We start from the raw sequence: 22,804 nt of genomic DNA on the forward strand, positions 1-22,804 counted from the left end.
ACCCCAACCCACCCTCCAACCCCTCCTGGGACCACCCCAACCCACCCTCCAACCCCTCCTGGGACCACCCCAACCCACCCTCCAACCCCTCCTGGGACCACCCCAACCCACCCTCCAACCCCTCCTGGGACCACCCCAGCACACCCAACCTGATCTCCATTAAATGAAATACTAAATCAAGGTACACATTTGCACAAAAATGATAATTAACGGTCAATCTGTTGGGTAAAACCCACTACAGGAGTTATTTTATGGTTTCAGCTGCATTTGTTGTTTGGCTAGCCCCATGGATCCTAGCAGTGGATAGTTCTAAATAAATGATATCTATAAAAGTGCTGATCCAATGAGGTGTGGTGGTTGCCATCTTAGTTCCAACATCTTTTTAGCTGCTGTCCAACCTGACAACATTATACGTCTTTGCTGTAATGACAGTGGTGAATTATCATTCAGTAATAACAGTTTGGGGGAACAAGGTATGAGGATACCTCTTTCCAAAACATGTCCCCTGGTCACTCCCAGTACATATGATTAAACCTTGATTACATAGATGACACAGAGGAGCGAGTTGTGATTTCTATTAAATTATGTTTTCTATGTGGAAGGTATACCCTGTGTATGAGATTAAAATGTATCAGCTGGTGATTAGGATTGTTAGATGAACCCACTAAGTTCCTGATGAACTCAACTGGTGAGCCTCTTTAGCAGCTAGTTCCATGGACACACTGATTTCAATGTCCTTTGACAAGGTCAGATGACTTTCAGTCAACAGTCTCTTTTGTGTAGCTTCACTCCGTAGCCCACATACTAGTCTGTCTCTAATGATGTCATTTAGAACAGCATTAAACTCAGTGTTCTGGTAGTTTCTTTAATGCAGCAGCAAACATTGTTACTGATTCTCCCTCTTCCTGATGTCTCCTGTGGAACCTGAACCTTTCAGCATTAACTAGTGGTTCTGGTGAAAAATGTCCTTTAAGTATCTCCACAATATCCCCATACGTCTTATTACCTGTTCTGTCTGGCTGTAGCAGGCTGCCTAGTAAGTTAAATGTCTTTGGCCCCATTACACTAAAACATGTAGGCACAATGTTGTCCTCATCCATGTCATTTACAAGAACAAAATATTCAAACCGTTCTGTATATGAGCTCCACTGCTCAATACTTTTATCAAACTGTCCAATGTTTCCATCAATTCCAATAATTTTTTGTTTCTCAATAAGCTCCTGATTGTCACTCACTTCAATATTGTCCTCAACCAAAGCAATATTTTCCTCAGTCACGTGATCTTCATTCACTTCACTCACTGACGTTTCCTCCTAAGTTCGCTCATTTAGCAGTTTTAATTAAAAGGTTTGTCTTCACAGTTGACGATGTTAACTCCTGTGGTGGAAAAAGTACCCAATTGTCATACTTGAGTAAAAGTAAAGATACCTTAACAGAAAATGACTCAACTAAAAGTGAAAGTCACCCATTAAAATACTACTTGAGTAAAAGTCTAAAAGTATTTGGTTTTAAATATACTTAAGTATCAAAAGTAAATGGAATTGCTAAAATATACTAAAGTATCAAAAGTAAAAGTACAAGTATAAATTATTTCAAATTCCTTACATAAAGCAAACCAGACCATTTTCTTGTTTTTAAAATGTACGTTCAGCCAGAGGCAAACTCCAACACTCAGACAATTTACAAACAAAGCATTTGTGTTTAGTGAGTCTGCCAGATCAGAGGCAGTAGGGATGTTCTCTTGATAAGTGCGTGAATTGGACCATTTTCTGTCCTGCTAAGCATTCAAAATGTAACGAGTACTTTTGGGTGTCAGGGAAAATGTATGGAGTAAAAAGTACATTATTTTCTTTAGGAATGTAGTGAAGTAAAAGTAAAAGTAGTCAAAAATATAAATAATAAAGTCAAGTACATATACCCCCAAAAAACTACTTAAGTAGTGCTTTAAAGTATTTTTACTTAATTACCTTACACCACTGGTTAACTCTCTTTCTTAGCTAGCTCGACTATGCACTTGCCTCTGCTATCAATACACTGTGCTAACATTAGCCTATTCTGTACCACAGAAAATAACAGTTTTAAACAGTTGTAAAAACCCACTTCTTCCAGACAGAATAGTTCCTGTAGATTCAGACTTACTCATCACCAATCTTTTGTTATGTCTCGTGGGTTTCATAACCACGTCTGTATAACAATTCAATAATGATGAGACAGGAGACAGGAATCAGATCAACCATTTATCTGGAACGTGATCATCTCAACACGTACAAACCCCCATGATGCTTTGCAGCACAACCCCAATATACAACAAATACATAAATAAGTAAATGGACACGAAACAAAACTCATAGAGGAATTTAAATGTTCAGTTGTAGAAAGTAGGGCCATGGGATAGGGTCAGAAAGGTCAGTATGTTTGATAACTGGTTACAGAGGTGACATAACAAGCATAAGGTCCATTATAACACAGTGAAGTAGAGGTGGGAGCTAAAAGCAGACATGGACAGTGAGACGGTGTGAGGAGGTCAGGGGTGAAACACTAGATCAGGACAGGTAGAAATGGCAGGGCTGGAAATAGACACAGAGACACATTCTGATCATGGCTCAGACCTGACCTGAGACACCCAAACAGAAGATGCCATAGCAAAGTCCTGTCCAGTAGGCTCTATGGGATTTCCTTTCATCAAAATCCAACACATGGAAATGTTTCAAATGTGTGTGTGTGTGTGTCCAGTGTGTGTGTGTGTGTGTGTCCAGTGTGTGTGAGTGTGTGTGTCCAGTGTGTGTGTGTCCAGTGTGTGTAGGTGTGTATGTGTGTGTGTCCAGTGTGTGTCCAGTGTGTGTGTGTGTGTGTCCAGTGTGTGTGAGCGTGTTTGTCCAGTGTGTGTGTATGTGTGTGTGTCCAGTGTGTGTGTGTCTCCTGTGTGTGTGTGTGTCAGGTGTGTGTGTGTCCAGTGTGTGTGTCCAGTGTGTGTGTCCTGTGTGTCCAGTGTGTGTGTTTGTCCAGTGTGTATGTGTGTGTGTCGTGTGTGTGTGTGTGTCCAGTGTTTATGTGTGTGGGTCCAGTGTGAGTGTGTGTGTGTCCAGTGTGTGTGTGTCCCCAGCGTATGTGTGTGTGTGTCCAGTGTGTGTGTCAAGTTTTTGTGTGTTTGTGTGTGTCCAGTGTGTGTGAGTGTGTGTGTCCAGTGTGTGTGTGTGTGTGTGTGTGTCCAGTGTGTGTGTGTGTGTCCAGTGTGTGACCATGGTGTCCAGTGTGTGTGTGTGTGTCCAGTGTGTGTGTGTGTGTCCAGTGTGAAAAGGTGAAGGCTTCTCTGCCAGACCTACCAGGAGAATCTGGACATTTTCTGCAACTTGGAGACTATGTGGTGGTAAAGGATTAAGGAAGTCATTGATGGACAACACCCAAGTGGGAAGGTTAGTAATAGGGGTTGATGGCTACCTTGATGGAGGGCCAAGTAAGAGAGAGATTCCTAGATTCCTAGATTCCTAGTGTGTGTTTGTGTGTGTCCAGTGTGTGTGAGTGTGTGTGTCCAGTGTGTGTGTGTGTGTGTGTCCAGTGTGTGTGTGTGTGTCCAGTGTGTGACCATGGTGTCCAGTGTGTGTGTGTGTGTCCAGTGTGTGTGTGTGTGTCCAGTGTGTGTGAGTGTGTGTGTCCAGTGTGTGTGAGTGTGTGTGTCCAGTGTGTGTGTGTGTGTGTGTGTGTGTGTGTCCTGTGTGTGTGTCCTGTGTGTGTGTGTCAGGTTTGTGTGTGTGTGTCCAGTGTGTGTGTGTGTCCTGTGTGTGTGTCCTGTGTGTGTGTGTGTGTCCAGTGTGTGTGAGTGTGTGTGTGTCCTGTGTGAGTGTACTGTGTGTGTGTGTGTGTCAGGTGTGTGTGTGTGTCCAGTGTGTATGTGCGTGCGTGTGTGTGTGTGTGTGTCAAGTGTGTGTGTCCAGTGTGTGTGTGTCCTCTGTGTGTGCGTGTGTCCAGTGTGTGTGTCCAGTGTGTGTGTGTCCTCTGTGTGTGTGTGTGTGTGTCCAGTGTGTGTGTGTGTGTGTGTCCAGTGTGTGTGTGTGTCCAGAGTGTGTGTGTGTCCAGTGTGTGTGTGTGTCCAGTGTGTGTGTGTGTGTGTCCAGTGTGTGTGTGTGTGTGTCCAGTGTGTGTGTGTGTGTGTGTGTGAATCGAGTGTGTGTGTGTGTCCAGTGTGTGTGTGTGTGTCTCCAGTGTGTGTGTGTGTGTGTGTCAGTGTGTGTGTGTGTCCAGTGTGAGTGTGTGTGTGTGTCCATTGTGTGTGTGTGTGTGTTTGTGTGTGTCCAGTGTGTGTGTCCAGTGTGTGTGTTTGTCCAGTGTGTGTGTGTGTGTGTTTGTGTGTGTCCAATGTGTGTGTGTGTGTGTTTGTTTGTGTGTGTCCAGTGTGTGTGTGTGTCCAGTGTGTGTGTGTGTCCAGTGTGTGTGTTCAGTGTGTGGGTGTGTGTGTGTCTAGTGTGTGTATGTGTGTGTGTGTGTGTGTGTCCAGTGTATTTGTGTGTGTGTGTGTGTGTCTGGTGTGTGTGTGTATTTGTGTGTGTGTCCAGTGTGTGTGTGTGGGGGGGTCCAGTGTGAGTGTGTCCAGTGTGTGTGTGTCCAGTGTGTGTGTGTGTGTGTGTTTGTCCAGTGTGTGTTCTTGTGTTTGTGTGTCCAGTGTGTGTGTGTGTGTGTCCAGTGTGTGTGTGTGTCCAGTGTGTGTGTGTGTGTGTCCAGTGTGTGTGTGTGTGTGTCCAGTGTGTGTGTTCAGTGTGTGTGTGTGTGTACAGTGTGTGTGTCCAGTGTGTGTGTGTCCAGTGTTTGTGTTTGTCCAGTGTGTGTGTGTGTGTGTGTGTGTGTATGTGTGTGTTTCCAGTGTGTGTGTGTGTGTGTGTGTTTGTGTGTGTATGTGTGTGTTTCCAGTGTGTGTGTGTGTGTGTGTGTGTGTGTCTCCAGTGTGTGTGTATCCAGTGTTTGTGTCCAGTGTGTGTGTGTCAGTGTTACCATGGTTATTATTTACAGGGACACTGAGGAGTCAACATCAACCCTAAACCCTGGATAGAGGGGTTCAGTGAATGTGGAGTGGAATGTGTTCAGGTGGGTCAGTGTGTCAGAGGAGACTCTGTAGAAGGACAGAGTGCCGGCTTGCCAGTCCAGATACACTCCTACTCTGTGGGAGCTGGAGGAGGGGACGTCTATGGTAGTGGACTTATTATTGTGACAGGCAGAGTAACTGTTGCCATAGCAGATCAGACTCCAGGACTTGTCATTGTATCCAATCATACAGTCACTACCCCCTCCTCTCCTGCTGATTCCTTTATATGCCACTGCTATATAAACCCTTCCCCCACTCCACTCTACTTCCCAGTAACAGCGCCCAGTCAGACCCTCTCTACACAGCACCTGTCTATAGCCCTCAAATCTCTCTGGGTGATCAGGATACGGCTGCTCCTCTCTCCTACATGTCACCTTTCTGTTCTCCTCAGACAGAGAAAGGAGTCTGTTTACTGTGTTTAGGTCCAGTGTGAGATCACAGACATCTGATGGATGAAACCAGACACAATATTAGAAATCATCATCATTCACATTAGAATGTTAACTCACTTTTCACTAATTCATTTAATGTAGATGTTTCTAGGTATCAAAAGGAGAAGTTAAGGTAACTTGAGACTTGTTGAATGATCATATGTTATACTGTATGGTAATATAAAACACACTTATTCCATTAATTACACACACACACACACACACACACATCCTGAACACACACACACAATATTCATACTGATCAAACACAAACACACACACACACTGGACACACATACACATCCTGAACACACACACACATCCTGAACACACACACACACACACACACAACCTGAACAAACACACAAACATCCTGAACACACACACACACACACACATTTCTAAAGTAACACAAACACGCCACACACACAGACACACACATTGTCAAAGCAACTCTTTGTAAACTTTGGTGTCCCTGATTTCTGCTTCTGTAGAACTACAGCTGATATTTAATATGACCAAGTAAGTAATGATGGTGGTCTTTGACTTTGACTTCACTTGAATTAAGACTTATTCTTAGTCATATTCTTCACAGCAGTCAACACTCACATTTTCTAAGTCCAGGTTTCATTGTGTTCTCTCCACCATGTTCCACACTGTAGCGGTAAGCAGAAGAACAGACAGTCATTGAGGGATACACCTGAACTCACACTCACACACACACACACACACTCACACACACACACACACAAACAGTAAGTATATACATTTGTCCAAATGTGTGTGTGTGTGTGTGTCCAGTGTGTGTGTGTGTGTGTGTGTGTCCAGTGTGTGTGTGTTTGTGTGTGTCCAGTGTGTTTTTGTGTTTGTGTGTCCAGTGTGTGTGTGTGTGTGTGTGTGTGTCCAGTGTGTGTGTGTGTCCAGTGTGTGTGTGTCCATTGTGTGTGTGTGTCCAATGTGTGTGTGTGTGTATGTCTAGTGTGTGTGTGTGTGTGTGTGTGTCTAGTGTGTGTGTGTGTCCAGTGTGAGTGTGTGTGTGTGTCCAGTGTGTTTGTTTGTCCAGTGTGTGTGTGTGTGCGCGTCCTTTGTGTGTATGTGTCCAGTGTGTGTGTTTACAGTGTGTGTGTGTGTCCAGTGTGTGTGTGTGTATGTGTGTCCAGTGTGTGTGTGTCCAGTGTGTGTACTGATACACGTGCACACACACACACACTGGACACTCACACACACACACACACTGGACAAACACACACACACACACACACACATACTGGTCACACACAGACACACACAGGACAAACACACACAGACTGGACACACACACACACACACACTGGTCACACACTGGACACACACACACACACACACACTGGACACACACACAGACACACAGACACACACACTGGACACACACACACACTGGACACACACACACACTGGACACACACACACACACACACACACACACACACACACACACACACACAGTCTTAATATAACTTAGTCCAAGTGGTGGTCAGTATGTTTGTCTTAACTAGCCTGATAACTCCAACATGTCTGATATGAACATTGACATAAACCCTCTACATACTTGAGTTTCTCCAGTCTCCAGTGTGGATCCTCCAGTCCAGCAGAGAGCAGTCTGACTCCTGAGTCTCCTGGGTGATTGTAGCTCAGGTCCAGCTCTCTCAGGTGTGAGGGGTTTGACTTCAGAGCTGAGACCAGAGAAGCACAGCCTTCCTCTGTGACTAGACAGCCTGACAGCCTGCAAAGAGTCAAATCATATTAAAACCACACTGCAATTCTTTGGTGGTGAAAATAGTGGCAGTATATTTTTTCATTTATACCAGTGTCCTGAAACCTGCCATATATATATATTATTATTAGAAAAAATCACAATTTTGTGTGTAGAGAGAAAAATATAAAGTACAAATATTTGAGTAGACTGACCAGAGCAGTTTAAAAAGCAGTATCAGTCAAAAGACAGACAGTGAGGTATCAGATTTAGATTGTATTGAGTATACAGTCCACACCATATCTAGTTTGACAGTGAAGCTAACATTTTAAATGTGGGTCTATACTTCAGCATTTTGGATTTGAGATTAAATGTTTTATATGAGGTGACAGTATATAATGTCACCTTTTATTCGAGGGTATTTTCATATATATCTGTTTCACTGTTCAGAAAAATAAAAGCACTTTTTGTATCTAGTCCCCCCATTTGAAGAAGTCAAAAGTATTCTGACCAATTCACTTACAGTTTATTAAAGTAGTCAAAAGTTGAGTATTTGGTCCCAAACTCGTTGGTTGCATTTGCAGTTTGTTTTGGTTGTGTTTTGGGTTATGTTTTGCCCGATAGTAACTGAATGGTGGATGATGACTGGAGTAAATTTCTGTCTAAGTGAGTAGATAACACGTTTCTAAACACTACTGAATTAATCCTGATGATGACATGATTAAGAAAAATCATGAATGAATCATGAATAATAATGAGTGAGAGAGTTACAGAGGCTACAACAAAACATGCTAACCTCTCACCATTACCAATAACAGAGGGGGTATGATCCTTGTTCCTCTGTAACTTTCTCATTCATCATCATTCACGATTCATTCATGATTATTCATAATCATGGTAGCGTCCACATGAATGTAGAAGTGTTCAGAAACATCTTCTATTCTTACTGACAATACAAGTGAAGTGACTCCAAAATGACAGGACATTATTCACCATTCAGTTTCTATTGGGAAAAACATAATCCAAAACAGAACCAAGACAAACTGCAAATGCATTCAACAAGTTTGTAGAATCACAAGCTTGATGTAATCACTGCAGGCAGAGTATATTGGACCAAACACTAAACTTTGGACTAAATTAATTTGTCCAAATAATGAAATACTTTTTCAAATGGGAGAACTAGATGCATTAAGTGCTTTCATTTCTAAACGGTAAAATATATATGAATATCCTCAAATAAAAGGTGACATTACATACTGTTGCCTAATATGAAACATTATATCTCAAATCCAAAATTCTGGAGCATAGCACCAAATGTAAAACTGTAAGCTTCACTGTCCAAACACATATGGTGTGGACTATGTGTGCCTGGTAAACACATGTGGATCTGGTGAACAGTTATCACTTGTTGACCAACTACAGGAATACTGACCTCAGAGTCTCCAGTTTACAGTGGGGATTCCCCAGTCCAGCAGAGAGCAGCTTCACTCCTGAATCCTTCAGGTCATTGTTACTCAGGTCCAGCTCTCTCAGGTGTGAGGGGTTTGACTTCAGAGCTGAGACCAGAGAAGCACAGCCTTCCTCTGTGACTAGACAGCCTGACAGCCTGACAGAGAGATCATCATGATTTCACAAACACATTGTTAATTTAACACCAGTAGTGTAGAAGGACAATGGCAAATGCATTTGGTTTATTCTCTTAAACAACATATAGATTAATCTTCCGTCTCCTAGAATTGTATGGTCATATTGTTATACTAATGTGAACATCAATGCATTGATTCAGTAAGTTTTTCAATGTAATATTATATATTATATACATATTATAATATATATATATATATATTTCTCTAAACTAAATAATTCTTCCTGATGATTAGTACTTAAATGTCATTTTATGTACTCACAGAGCAGCTCTGGAGGCTTTGACCACTGGCAGCAGCCTCAGAAGACCTTCCTCTGATCTGGAGTATTTCTTCAGGTCAAACACATCCAGCTCCTTTTCTGAAGTCAGCAACACAAAGACCAGAGCTGACCACTGTGGAGGTGAAAGTTCTTCTTCTGAGAGACTTCCTGATCTCAGGTAGCTTTGAATCTCCTCCACTAGAGAATGGTCATTCAGTTCATTCAGACAGTGGAACAGATTGATGCACCTCTCTGGAGAGGGATTCTCCCTGATCTTCTCCTTGATGTACTTGACTGTTTCTTCATGGCTCTGTGAGCTGCTTCCTGTCTTTGTCAGTAGACCTCGTAAGTACTTCTGATTGGACTCCAGTGAGAGGCCCAGAAGGAAGCGGAGGAACAGGTCCAGGTTTCCTGTCTCACTTTGTAAGGCTTTATCCACAGCATTCTTGTAGACAGTAACTTCAGTAACCTGCGGTTCGGCCATTAGATTCTCATTGTTGTTGATGAATGAGAGGAACACATATACAGCAGCCAGAAACTCCTGAATGCTCAGATGCACGAAGCAGTACACCTTGTCCTGGTTCAGCACACATTCCTCTTTAAAGATCTGTGTGCACAATCCTGAGTACACTGAGGCTTCATTGACATCAATGCCAGCCTCTTTCAGGTCTTCTTCATAGAAAATCAGATTGCCCATCACAAGCTGTTGAAAAGCCAGTTTTCCCAGTGACAGAATGCTCTCTTTATTCCAGTGTGGACCTGTCTCTTCTTTCCCAAGATACTTTTCATTCTTCTGTTTGGTATGAAACACCACAAGGTGTGAGTACATCTCAGTCAGAGTCTTTGGCATCTCTTCTCTCTTATGTTTCAGCATGTGTTCAAGGACTGTTGCAGAAATCCAACAGAAGACTGGAATGTGGCACATGATTTGGAGGCTCCTTGATGTCTTTATGTGTGAGATGATTCTGTTGGCCAGGTCCTGATCACTGAATCTCTTCCTGAAGTACTCCTCCTTCTGTGGGTCATTGAACCCTCGTACCTCTGTCACCTGGTCAACACACACTGAAGGGATCTGATTGGCTGCTGCAGGTCGGGTAGTTATCCAGAGGAGAGCAGAGGGAAGCAGATTTCCCTTGATGAGATTTGTCAGAAGAACATCCACTGAGGTTGACTTTGTGACGTCCCAACAGATCTTGTTCTTCTGGAAGTCTAGGGGCAGTCGGCACTCATCCAGACCATCAAAGATGAACAGAACTTTGTACTTGTCGTAGTTGGAGATTCCTGATTCTTTGGTTTCCACTGAGAAGTGATTGAGAAGTTCAATCAAAGTGTGTTTTTCCTTTTTCATCAAATTCAGCTCCCGAAAAGGGAATGAAAATACAAATTGGACATCCTGATTTGCTTTTCCTTCAGCCCAGTCCAGAATGAACTTCTGCACAGAGACTGTTTTTCCAATGCCAGCGACTCCCTTTGTCAGCACAGTTCTGATAGGTTTGTCTTGTCCAGTTAAGGGTCTGAAGATGTCGTTACATTTGACTGCAGTCTCTGGTCTTGCTTGGTTCCTGGTTGTTGTCTCAATCTGTCTCAGCTCATGTTCATTATTGACCTCTCCTGTTCCACCCTCTGTGATGTAGAGCTCTGTGTAGATCTTATTGAGAAGTGTTGGGTTTCCTTGTTTAGCGATCCCCTCAAATACACATTGAAACTTCTTCTTTAGATTAGATTTGAGTTCACGTTGCCAAATCACAGCAAGCTCATATGAATCTAGAAATAACAGAGAGGATTTTAAAATCACGTCTGATTTAATGCCTACAGTATTGTAAGACTGTGTTATAAAGTTTATATTGTAATCATGTATTCACTTAACTGTCTGTATAAATCTGTAAATGTTTTCATAATGCATTCCACACTGGTGTGACTGATTTATATCATTATTGGTATTATTGATGGTATCATTAATGTTCTCTCTCTCTCTCTCTCTCTCTCTGTCTAAATTAATCAACACAACACATCCCTGCTGCTACTTGATGAGGTCACTAGGTGTTCTGTTAAGGCTGCTACAATATCACTGAGTTACACAGCTACTTTAGCTGTACTTTAGCTACAGCTTTTAAATGTTCTAAAACAGCATTCAACATGAGGCAGACAGCTCTTACTTTTCTCCAGTGTGTCAGCAAGCTCCTTCTGGTTCATTTTCCTCAGGACGTGCAGTGTGATCTTCATTGCCCCCTCTCTGGCACTGCTCTCCTGCTTCTCATCTTCAACATCCACCACTTCCTCATCCTGCTTCTGACTCTCAAAGCCTTCTGGGAGTTCTGGACTAAGAATCCTCTTGAACCTCTTCAGCTCGTTCTTCACAAATGTCATAATATTCTCTTCAAGCAACTGAAATAAATCAAGTAAATAAGTTAAGCAAGAGACTAAATGCTTTCTCATTAACACATGAATGAATGATTGACAGAACAACTTTACTTGAGGTAAACAAAAACAAATGTACATAACAGGACCACATACACTGAATATGGAGGCCAGGTCTGTTTGATGACTCTGGGAAGACTGACCACTGAGAATCTCTGCCTCTGATCTCTCCTGTTGGTTTCTGTGGACAAAACATGAGATTACATCTCCTCATCCAGGGAGTGCACACACACACACACACACACACACACACACACACACACACACACACACACACACACACACACACACACACACACACACACACACACACACACACACAGGGAGGGGATGTTGTGTTAGTTTAATATTGTTTCAGGACTATGAAAATTGAAAAAAGGTTTAGCCTATGGATTATGAAAACAACCAAAATAAATGGTAAAACGGGAGAGGAGAAATTACTAGAGACAGTGTTGTTTAACTCACTGACCATGACCCATGAGTTCTTCTTACCTTTGTTCACTAGAAAAGTCTCCCTCTCTAAAGTTTAGAGGTTGATGCATAGACCGGTCACTCTTCATGGATACACAGCTGGGTACAGGGGAGGCTGGTCTCTCCTGCTTGATTGGACTTCAACACAACAGAGACAAACATTACATCTCTCATCTACTCTGAACTCAGATGGGGAAACAAGAGTTTCATTCCAAAACGCTATATATCCATTTTCAGAAATGTTCGTCAATTAGCTTTTATTGTTTGAAGAAATGATGAAAGAGATTGGTGTGTTTTTTCACTATCTAATCATGGCATGGGATTGTTCAATGACAGACATGTATTTGTTAAAATCTATCACTTGATGGTTTCATTTCAGAGACAAATAACCATGTTTTTATTGCAAAATGCTACATATCTGCCTCACTCTCAGAGAAATAAGTAGTACTGCTAGGTTTTACACAGTATTAATATATCTGCCTCACTCTTAGAGAAATAAGTAGTACTGCTAGGTTTAACACAGTAATAATATATATCTGTCTCACTCTCAGAGAAATATGTAGTACTGCTAGGTTTAACACAGTAATAATATATATCTGTCTCACTCTCAGAGAAATAAGTAGTACTGCTAGGTTTTACACAGTCAAATGTGACCGACCGGCTCGATCTTATGTAGCAAAATTTGAAATTGTGTTTTTTTACATTGGATAAAAGTAGAGACTCAGCTAGAAAAATGTATATCATACACTACAGTTGAGGAACAATGGGAAAGTTATTCTGCTTTGAAAGATGATAAACTTGTAACCTCAATTTTGAGAAAATGGCCTTTGAAAGTTTTGGTTCACCTACTGGAGAGCTCTTCTTTATCTACAGTGGTTTTACTTTGGCAGATAATGTCACCCATCTAAATAAATAGTATATATATATATATAGTTAACTAAATGTATGGTGTTTTTGGTTTATGTCAGTTTCATTGTTTGTTATGCTATAAATGGTTATTTTATGGTTGTAAGTGGTAAAATTAACTAATTACTACTTTAGTAAGGATATACTTTATTCAGTACTACTGCAGTTGCTAAATAATTCCAATAGATGGCAGCATAAGACAATGAATGACATTTCAGAAGATCAGTTAAGTTTTTACCCTGGATACACCACCACTCCCCCTCACAGGAAAACTCCTGCACATGCTTTTTACTGTCCCTTTCCACACTGCTAACGCAAGAAGAACGACTGAAAAAGCATTTAACAGATTACTGTGAAATAATATAATGATGATTCATGTTTATTATTAGCTGTTTTTATGCTCATGTTTTGAAATTATACTTCATTACTATAACGATTATCAATAAGCCTGAACATTAATTTAGTCACCTCTGGTCGAGAAAAACGTATTTTCCTAGTACATTCATTGTCAGATTCATCAACCAGCAGCGAGCACTCTGCCTTCTAGCACAAGCGAGGGACATGTTGAGGTACATTTGCTAACCGGGGGGGTTGCATGATGTAATTTATTGGCGGCCTGGAAGACGCACTCTTGTCCTATCTATTCCGAGGTTTTTTAATCAATATATTAGATATTTAAAAATGCATGTATATTAGAGTTGAGGTTGGAGCATCTGACTAGTGATTATTTACCAGGGGTTCAACACCTGCTATAGTCACTATATAATTGCTCTTTCAAAAGCATCACAGGCCTAATACGAGATATATAGCTAACTAAAGTAATGAGTGACCATTTTAGAAAATCATGGGACATATAGTATTTGGTTTCATGCTATTTTATGTAAATCATATTGCTGCTTGTAGCCTATAACTGATGCTTCGTGGTCTTATGCTGCAATCTATTGGAAATATTTAGCAATTAAAAGTTAGTAATTCACGTACAGACGTTGGTGAGGCAGCTGAGAAATAAAGTGTATTAGATCAGTCTCAAACCTGCCCCACACCAATTGCTGGACTTTCACACAGAGTTTACTAGGTCACCCAATTCAAACCACATTTGAAAAATAAAACAAATGTGTCTTATTTATCAAGTGTTCTGTCTTGCTATTATACATATAATAAAATAACAACAAAATAATTAAAACACTATTTAATACTATAATTGTATTTACTAAGATAATATTATTACTAAAATAGTTTCTAAAAGTGTTCTAGGCTACCCTACCCTAGAATTAGGGGTTAGGGTTACGGCTAAAATAGGTTATAAGTAGGGTAAGAGTTTCTGTATAGCACTTTGTGACATCTGCTGGTGTAAAAAGGGCTTTATAAATACATTTGATTGATTGTTAGGTTTAGGGTTTATATGGCAAAAAACAGTATGGGTTTATGGCACTCTTGCACCTCCCTTTGGCCATCTGTGGGTACTACAGAACTCATTCATTACATTTTTTAAATTTACATTTTACATATTTAGCAGACGCTCTTATCCAGAGCGACTTACAGTTAGTGAGTGCATACATTTTCATACTGGCCCCCCGTGGGAAACGAACCCACAACTCTGGCGTTGCAAGCACCATGCTCTACCAACTGAGCTATATGACACTTGCTAGGCTCATAATCTGAGGTAGCAACTGCGTCAGATCTACAAATCCATTCGCTAGACCACCAGATTAGCCAACAATCACCCCATTATACCCATTTGGTTTGCAACTCAGTGAACCTGCGCAGCATTCGCTCAATTTGATGCCTATGAACGAAGATTTCGATGCATATCAAATTACCCAGCAGCCATTTAGAAACAACAAGTCATCAGAAAAATTGTTATTTCTTCATAAAAAAAATTATTCTGGCTGTTTAAATCTGCCACATCTTGAAAAAGAGGACAGGGACATGCGTTTTGTTTAGATTGTACACTTTTTTCTTAAAACAAATATGTTTAACCATGACCAGAAAATGTTTAACGTTTGATGGCTTTGCGCCAGACAACACCTCTTAGCCTGTGGCTCACCACAACATGTACTCAGGTTAACATTGAGCGCGCTCACCAAGTAACCGTAACCTTGTTAATAATAAGTTACCTGAGGTAAACCTACAGTAGAACTAATAGGAGCTGGCAGGGTGAAAAATGCCCAAACATAAGGCCTGTTTTTTCGCGATTACTTCATAACCAGGGATAGAAGGTAATATTATGAAACTGGGCTCCATGGCGGATGCAATGAACTAATTTTATAAGAAATAAACTTTGTAAAAAATGTAACTTGAGGCGCCCCGAAATGTCACGGTTCAGACAGACGACCAGAGGACCACAATTGCGTCACACCAGAAAGTTTATTAAACTTAAGGGAAAAGGGAAGTAGGGAGTGAATGAAGGCTCCAGGGGTAACAGGGATCCCGTCCAATGCGCTGGGTCTGTGCCCCCCCCAGTGGCAGCGATGCGTCCTATGAAGCCGGTGGTGGGTGGTCCAGAAGTCCTGGGGGGGGGGAGACACAGACACAACAGGGCGGAATGAAACCAGGCAGCAGTACAGTTCAAGGGAAATCCAAAATACGTAGTAGCAAGGCAGAAGGCTGGTCAGAGTTACCGGGATTGAAGAGTAGTCAGGAGTCGTAATGGCAGAAGCAGGTCTGGATCTCCTGAGGCAGAAGAGTATCCAAAAAACAGGCAGGTCCGGGGTCACAAAACCAGGGTGAGCCAGAAGCGCGAGCAAACAGGTTCCGGGTGTGAGCTTTGCAGACGATCTGACACCGGAGAGCTGAAAGACAGGGCCTTAAATACTGGGAGAGGTAGTGGGTAATGCAGCGCAGCTGGCAGAGTAATTAGAGCAGAGCAGAGCAGGGACAGGTGGAGCTAGTTAGGCTGAGTAGAGAGAGTGGTGAGCAGAGTGGAAGAAAATTAAGGTGGTAACCCGGTGGAGTGAGAGGCCCATGACAGAACCCCCCCCCCAAGGGACGGCCCCAGAAGTCCCAAGAGCAACACCACGCCGGGCGGGAGGAGGGGAGCCGGAGGAGGGCTAGAACTCCTCCGAACGGTCCGAGTGAACGTCCTCATCCTCGGAGGAAGCCGGAGGGCCGTGGTCGGGAGATGGGACAGGTCCCGAGACAGGATCAGGCACAGGACAGGAAGCCGAGCGGGCCGGACGGTTAGGGACCCCTCTGGGGCGGCCCCTACGGATTGCAGGTTGATCAGGATGCCGTTGGTGGAAAGCGGTGATGAGAGTCCTATCCACAATCCGACTAGCTGGCACCCAGGTCCTCTCCTCAGGTCCATAGCCCTCCCAGTCAATGAGGTACTGGAGACCCCTACCCCTCCGTCTGGACCGAAGCAGGCGGCGGACGGTGTAAACCAGACCACCATCGACGAGCCGTGGAGGAGGAGGACCAGGCGCAGCAGGGACCAGCGGACTCTCATGGATGGGCTTAATCTTAGACACATGGAAAGTGGGGTGCACCCTCAGGGAATTAGGCAGTTGGAGCCGGACAGCAGTTGGGCTAATCACTCTTATGATAGGGAATGGGCCAATGAACCGAGGTGCCAGCTTCTGCGACTCCACCCTGAGTGGCAGGTTCTTCGATGACAACCACACCCTTTGACCAACATGGTAGGTGGGAGCAGGAATTCTCCGACGGTTGGCCCCGGTAGTGTAGCTGGCAACGGATCTGAGGAGTGTGGCTCGGGCTTGTGACCAGGTGCGGCGACATCGACGGGCAAAAGCAAGTGCAGATGGGCAAGTAACCTCCTCTTCCTGGCTGGCAAATAGAGGAGGCTGGTATCCATAAACACATTGGAAAGGGGACATACCGATGGCAGAGCAGGTCAGAGAATTGTGTGCGTACTCCACCCATGTCAATTGCTGCGACCAGGAGTGGGGGTTGCGTGAAGTCATGCATCGCAGTGCCTTCTCGAGCTCCTGATTAGCCCGCTCTGACTGCCCATTGGATTGGGGATGGAATCCGGAAGTCAGACTGACTGTGGCTCCCAGCAGGTGACAGAACTCCTTCCAAAAAGCGGAGGAGAATTGTGGACCACGGTCAGAAACTACATCCTTTGGCAGTCCGTGGATCCGGAAGACGTGTTCCAGGACCACCTGGGCGGTCTCCTTGGCGGTTGGGAGCTTGGGGAGGGGAATGAAGTGTGCCATCTTGCTGAAACGGTCAACGATGGTGAGAATGACGGTCATGCCACTTGAAGGGGGCAGCCCCGTGACAAAGTCAAGGGCGATGTGAGACCAGGGACGTCTGGGCACAGGCAGGGGCTGCAGCAATCCGGCTGGGGGCTGGCAGGACGACTTGTGTTGGTTGCAGATGGGGCAGGCTTGGACGAATTCCCGTACATCCTTCCTCAGAGAGGGCCACCAGAACCTCTGGGCGAGCAGGTTGTAAGTGCGGGTGGAGCCAGGGTGACAAGCTAGGCGGGAGTCATGTCCCCACTGAACGACCTGGGACCTCAGGTCTTCGGGGACAAAAAGGCGGTCAGCTGGGCAAGTGCTGGGACCTGGCTGGTTACGGAGAGCCTCCAGCACCTGTTCCTCAACAGCCCAGGTCAGAGCTGCAACGATGCAGGGACTTGGCAGAATCGACACAGGGTCCTTGGAGGGGGTGTCATCCTTCTGGAATTGACGGGAGAGGGCGTCTGGCTTGGTGTTGCGTGATCCAGGCCGGTATGACAGAGTGAAATTAAACCTGGTGAAGAACAGGGCCCAGCGGGACTGCCTGGAGTTCAACCGTTTGGCCGTGCGGATGTACTCCAAGTTCTTATGATCGGTCCAAACGAGAAATGGAATGGTGGACCCCTCCAGCCAGTGACGCCACTCCTCCAAGGCAAGCTTCACAGCCAGCAGCTCACGGTTCCCTATGTCGTAATTGCACTCAGAGGGGGACAACCGACGTGAGAAAAAGGCACAGGGATGGAGCTTCCTATCCTCCGCAGCCCACTGAGAAATCACAGCACCAACTCCCACATCCGAGGCGTCCACCTCCACAATGAATTGCCGGTCCACATCAGGCATCTGGAGGATGGGAGCGGAGGTGAACCTCACCTTGAGGGTACTGAAGGCTTTGTCGGCTGCTGGGGTCCAGGTGAAGGGTTGCTTGGTGCTGGTTAGAGCAGTGAGAGGGGCAGCAACGGTACTGTAGTTCCGGATAAACTTCCTATAGAAGTTAGCAAACCCCAGAAACTGTTGCAGCTTCTTTCTGTTCTCCGGAACAGGCCATGAAGTGACTGCTGATACTTTGGCAGGATCCATTTGGATACTTCCCTCTGCCACTATGTACCCCAGGAAGGCCACTGTCTTGACGTGAAACTCACATTTCTCTGCCTTGGCGTAGAGGGAATTCTCCAGAAGACGATGAAGGACTTGCTGGACATGGCGGGTGTGTTCAGACAGGTTTCTGGAGTAGATTAAGATGTCATCCAGGTAAACGAAGACAAACTTGTTTAACATGTCCCGCAGTACATCATTCACTAGAGCCTGGAACACAGCAGGAGCATTGGTGAGGCCAAAAGGCATAACCAGATACTCGTAGTGGCCTGTTGGTGTATTGAATGCGGTTTTCCATTCATCTCCCTCCCGGATCCGCACTAGGTGGTAAGCGTTTCTGAGATCCAACTTGGTAAAAACAGTGGCTCCCTGGAGCAACTCAAAAGCAGAGGTGAGCAGAGGCAGAGGGTAACGGTTTTTCACTGTGATGTCGTTGAGTCCCCTGTAGTCGATGCAGGGGCGAAGAGATCCGTCCTTCTTCCCCACAAAGAAGAAGCCAGCACCAGCAGGAGATGAAGATGAACGGATTAATCCTGCGGACAGAGAGCCATTGATGTAGTCCTCCATGGACTTTCTTTCAGGAGCAGACAACGAATAAAGACGACCCTTTGGAGGAGCTGTTCCAGGGAGGAGGTCGATGGCACAGTCGTACGGTCGGTGAGGGGGCAGAGATGTGGCTCTTGCTTTGTTAAACACCTCTCTGAGACCATGGTAGCATTCTGGGACATTGGAGAGGTCAGGAGCGGAGTTAGTAGGTACTGGCCGAGGGGGTAGTGCGGCAGCAAGCAGGCAGGTTCGGTGGCAGTCCTCTCCCCACTCCCTGATCACCCCGGTCACCCAGTCGAGCTGAGGGTTGTGCCGGCGGAGCCATGGGTAACCCAGGATGAGGGGTTGGCCTGGAGAGGGGAGCAGGTGAAACTGGATAGTTTCTTGATGGTTTCCGGACAGACCCATCGAGACCGGGGCCGTGACATGAGTGACCGATCCGAGTAAGTGTCCGTCCAGTGCCCGGGCAGGAATAGGAGGTGTCAAACGGAGGTTCTCCAGTCCCAGTTGGCGTGCCAGCTTGATGTCCATTATGTTGGCTTCGGCGCCAGAATCCACCAGAGCAGCCAGGGTGTGAGTTGAGTCAGAGAGGCGGAGGTGAACTTGCAGCAGGGGTTTGCGGTCGGAGGACTGGATGGTCATTGAACTCAACCGGACTCCCCCTATGCCCGGTGAGCTTCGGCCCTTTAAAGGGCAGGTTACCACACGATGTCCCTCACCTCCACAATAGAGGCAGAGGTTTGAGGTGAAGCGGCGCTGGCGCTCTGCAGGAGTGAGGGAGGCTCGCCCAATCTCCATGGGCTCAGACTGATCAAGCTGACCTGGGTGAGTGGCAGTAGATGACAGGAGCCCAGTCGGATCTCTCCGAATGCCGGTAGTAGGTGGACCTTGGCGCCCCCTCTCACGACGACGGGTCTGTATCCTTCTGTCGATCCTGACAGTCAGTGCGATGGCTTCATCAAGAGTGGAAGGCAGTTCATGGGAGACCAACTCGTCCTTGATATAGTCAGCCAAACTATGGAAGAACGCGTCCACCAACGATGGTGTGTTCCAAGAACTTCGTCTAGCCAGGGTTCGGAAGTCGATGGAATGGTCTGCGACTGTACGTCTGCCTTGTCGAATACTGAACAGTTCACGAGACGCCTCTGCGGTGGGTGAATCCAGGTCAAACACCTTCAGCATCTCCTCAGCAAACAGGTCGAAGGTTGCACATGCGGGGGTTTGACGTTCGAACTCTGCTGTTCCCCAGAGTCGAGCTCGGCCCGTCAGGTGAGTGATGGCATACCCAACTTTAGCCCCCTCCGTGGCGAAGGTCCTTGGCTGCAAGGAGAACTGAAGTCGGCAGCTAGTCAGGAATGGCCGGACCTGGGTTGAATCGCCGTTGAACCGCTCGGGGTTTCCAATCTTGGGTTCCGGAGCAGCGGCTGCAATGACCGGGGCAGGTAACTCGGGGGCTGGGCTGGTGGGCAGACTGGCTGGGGTAAGGTTGGTGAGGAGTTGAATGATCATGGCGAGTTGTTGTTGCTGCTGCTGGAACTGCTGCTCATGCTCATCGGTTTCCATGTCGGGGAAAGTGTGCGCTGAGTCCATAATGGTCAGATCGTACTGTCACGGTTCAGACAGACGACCAGAGGACCACAATTGCGTCACACCAGAAAGTTTATTAAACTTAAGGGAAAAGGGAAGTAGGGAGTGAATGAAGGCTCCAGGGGTAACAGGGATCCCGTCCAATGCGCTGGGTCTGTGCCCCCCCCAGTGGCAGCGATGCGTCCTATGAAGCCGGTGGTGGGTGGTCCAGAAGTCCTGGGGGGGGGGAGACACAGACACAACAGGGCGGAATGAAACCAGGCAGCAGTACAGTTCAAGGGAAATCCAAAATACGTAGTAGCAAGGCAGAAGGCTGGTCAGAGTTACCGGGATTGAAGAGTAGTCAGGAGTCGTAATGGCAGAAGCAGGTCTGGATCTCCTGAGGCAGAAGAGTATCCAAAAAACAGGCAGGTCCGGGGTCACAAAACCAGGGTGAGCCAGAAGCGCGAGCAAACAGGTTCCGGGTGTGAGCTTTGCAGACGATCTGACACCGGAGAGCTGAAAGACAGGGCCTTAAATACTGGGAGAGGTAGTGGGTAATGCAGCGCAGCTGGCAGAGTAATTAGAGCAGAGCAGAGCAGGGACAGGTGGAGCTAGTTAGGCTGAGTAGAGAGAGTGGTGAGCAGAGTGGAAGAAAATTAAGGTGGTAACCCGGTGGAGTGAGAGGCCCATGACACGAAAATAATATTCAAAAAGTTCAGTCCTTGGACACAGAGGGGTTAAACACTAAAGTTACCGTCCATCTAGTGAAGAGAGGAGAACCGGACAGAGGGATGGTAGGTAGCCAGCATCCGTCAACGAGAGAGGGAGAAGCCCTCCACGGTATTTAACAGGTGGAAGAAACAACCCGGGAGCTCCATCGGTCCACAAGAAATGCAGGCAGCCGGTGATGATGTAGTGGTAGCTAGGATAACTAGGATGCTGCTGGTAAAGAGTAGCTAGCTTAGCTAGCTGTACCGACTAGCTTGGCTAGCTAGCAGGTCGTTCGTCTGTCCCTCGAGGATGATGACGAATCCGGTGAACCACAAGATGAAACAAGGATAGCGAGTGAAAAGGATCTGGCTACGAGTGAAAAGGATCTGGCTACACTCATACTGTCACTGACCATTACGCAAAAAAGCTAATTGAACAATAAACTTCGGCGTCTCAACACTGTAACGAAATCCGTCGTTGTTCCCCAACATCACCTCAGCCCACTCAGAGCGTAACTGGACAATATGCTTGGCGCCAAACCGTACGTGGACGCGGACAGTTCTGTACGGGGACGCGGACAGTTCCAGAACGCGGACATGAGCAGAGCAACACAATACATTTACATTTACATTTTAATCACTTAGCAGACGCTCTTATCCAGAGCGACTTACAGTTAGTGAGTGCATACATAACCCAGTCTTTATACTGGCTTACATTAGTAATATTCATTTATTTATTTTTATATGTAAAACAAACATTCAAAGTTTTTTAATAACAATATATTGAGATCTGGGCCCATATCCACAAAGTATCTCAGAGTAGAACATTGGTGGTATAAGTGCTGAGAATTAAGACATTTTACACCTATGGGTATAAATTAAAGCTATGCATGAAGCCTCTAGTCCCACCTAGTCGGTAGATATTTAGGACACCTCATGAGCTGTCCTAACCAGTTAAGAGTTAACAGCAGGTGTCTTGATAATACTATAGAATAATGCAGTGAGTCAGTGGTTCCTGCGACACATGTAATTGCTTTGGAGTAGTTAAAATAATGTTTCTATATTTCTATATGATCAATCCATAAATAATATAGACCTACATGCAACAGTTTCTCTTCAGCTTTTGACAATGATTTCTGTATAATAATTATGTATAATAAATGTTGGTGATTCAATAGCCTAGTTAATCATTACATGTCTTTTAACACACTATCTATGTTTGGCTCAGTCTGGCAGTAACCCAGAACTATCAGAGGCTCTCTCTTGTGGCTGCTGCTGATGACAACTGCATGTATGTTTTCATGATAATGATGTCTGCATAACATTTTGTATTCATTTTGGCAGATTAACTCATGTTTATTTCTGAATATTAACTCAGGTTTTCGCCCAGCGGCAAATATGTTGGAGCTGTGGCAGGCGTTGGACCTGTGGCCGAAAAGTGTCCAGTTTGAATCCCGGGCCGGGCGCTGGAAAGAACGGACGGAATTTATCTGACCCCTGGAGAGCTAATGGGTTCACATCCTCAAAACAATCACCTTTCGTTGGGCCCTTGAGCAAGGCCCTTAACCCCACAACATGCTCTCCATCCAGGGGCGCTGCACTGCAGCTTGAACCTGTGCTGGTCTCAACTGTATGTGTGAGGTCTGCTGTTTGTGGGGGTTATGAACGGAGCAGAAAATACATTTTTGTTGTTTGCTGTAACTAATGGACAAAGTTGTACTGTATTGTAATGTATTGTATTGTAA

The 22,804-nt window shown here is 45.2% G+C and overlaps 2 protein-coding genes across 2 annotated transcripts in view; both read right to left on the reverse strand.

Annotated features, from left to right (window-relative positions):
- Window positions 1-22,804, reverse strand: part of LOC311141252 (NLR family CARD domain-containing protein 3-like) — a 390,310-nt gene that overhangs the window by 360,229 nt on the left and 7,277 nt on the right. The window contains exon 3 of the mRNA XM_084176513.1: window positions 12,053-12,169. Within this exon, the coding sequence (XP_084032639.1) occupies window positions 12,053-12,169 (117 nt within the window). The remainder of the gene's footprint in view (window positions 1-12,052; window positions 12,170-22,804) is intronic.
- Window positions 9,141-11,902, reverse strand: LOC311099317 (NLR family CARD domain-containing protein 3-like; the record flags this gene model as incomplete). The annotated part of the gene is made up of 3 exons (XM_084140041.1): window positions 11,657-11,902; window positions 11,299-11,527; window positions 9,141-10,906 (listed from the first exon to the last, which is right to left on the reverse strand). Exons 2-3 carry the CDS (start codon window positions 11,507-11,509, stop codon window positions 9,141-9,143), a joined length of 1,977 nt encoding a protein of 658 aa, XP_083996167.1. The 5' UTR covers window positions 11,510-11,527; window positions 11,657-11,902.

This window comes from Coregonus lavaretus (genome assembly GCF_964263955.1).
Source record: "Coregonus lavaretus genome assembly, chromosome: 2".
Classification (NCBI taxonomy): domain Eukaryota; kingdom Metazoa; phylum Chordata; class Actinopteri; order Salmoniformes; family Salmonidae; genus Coregonus; species Coregonus lavaretus.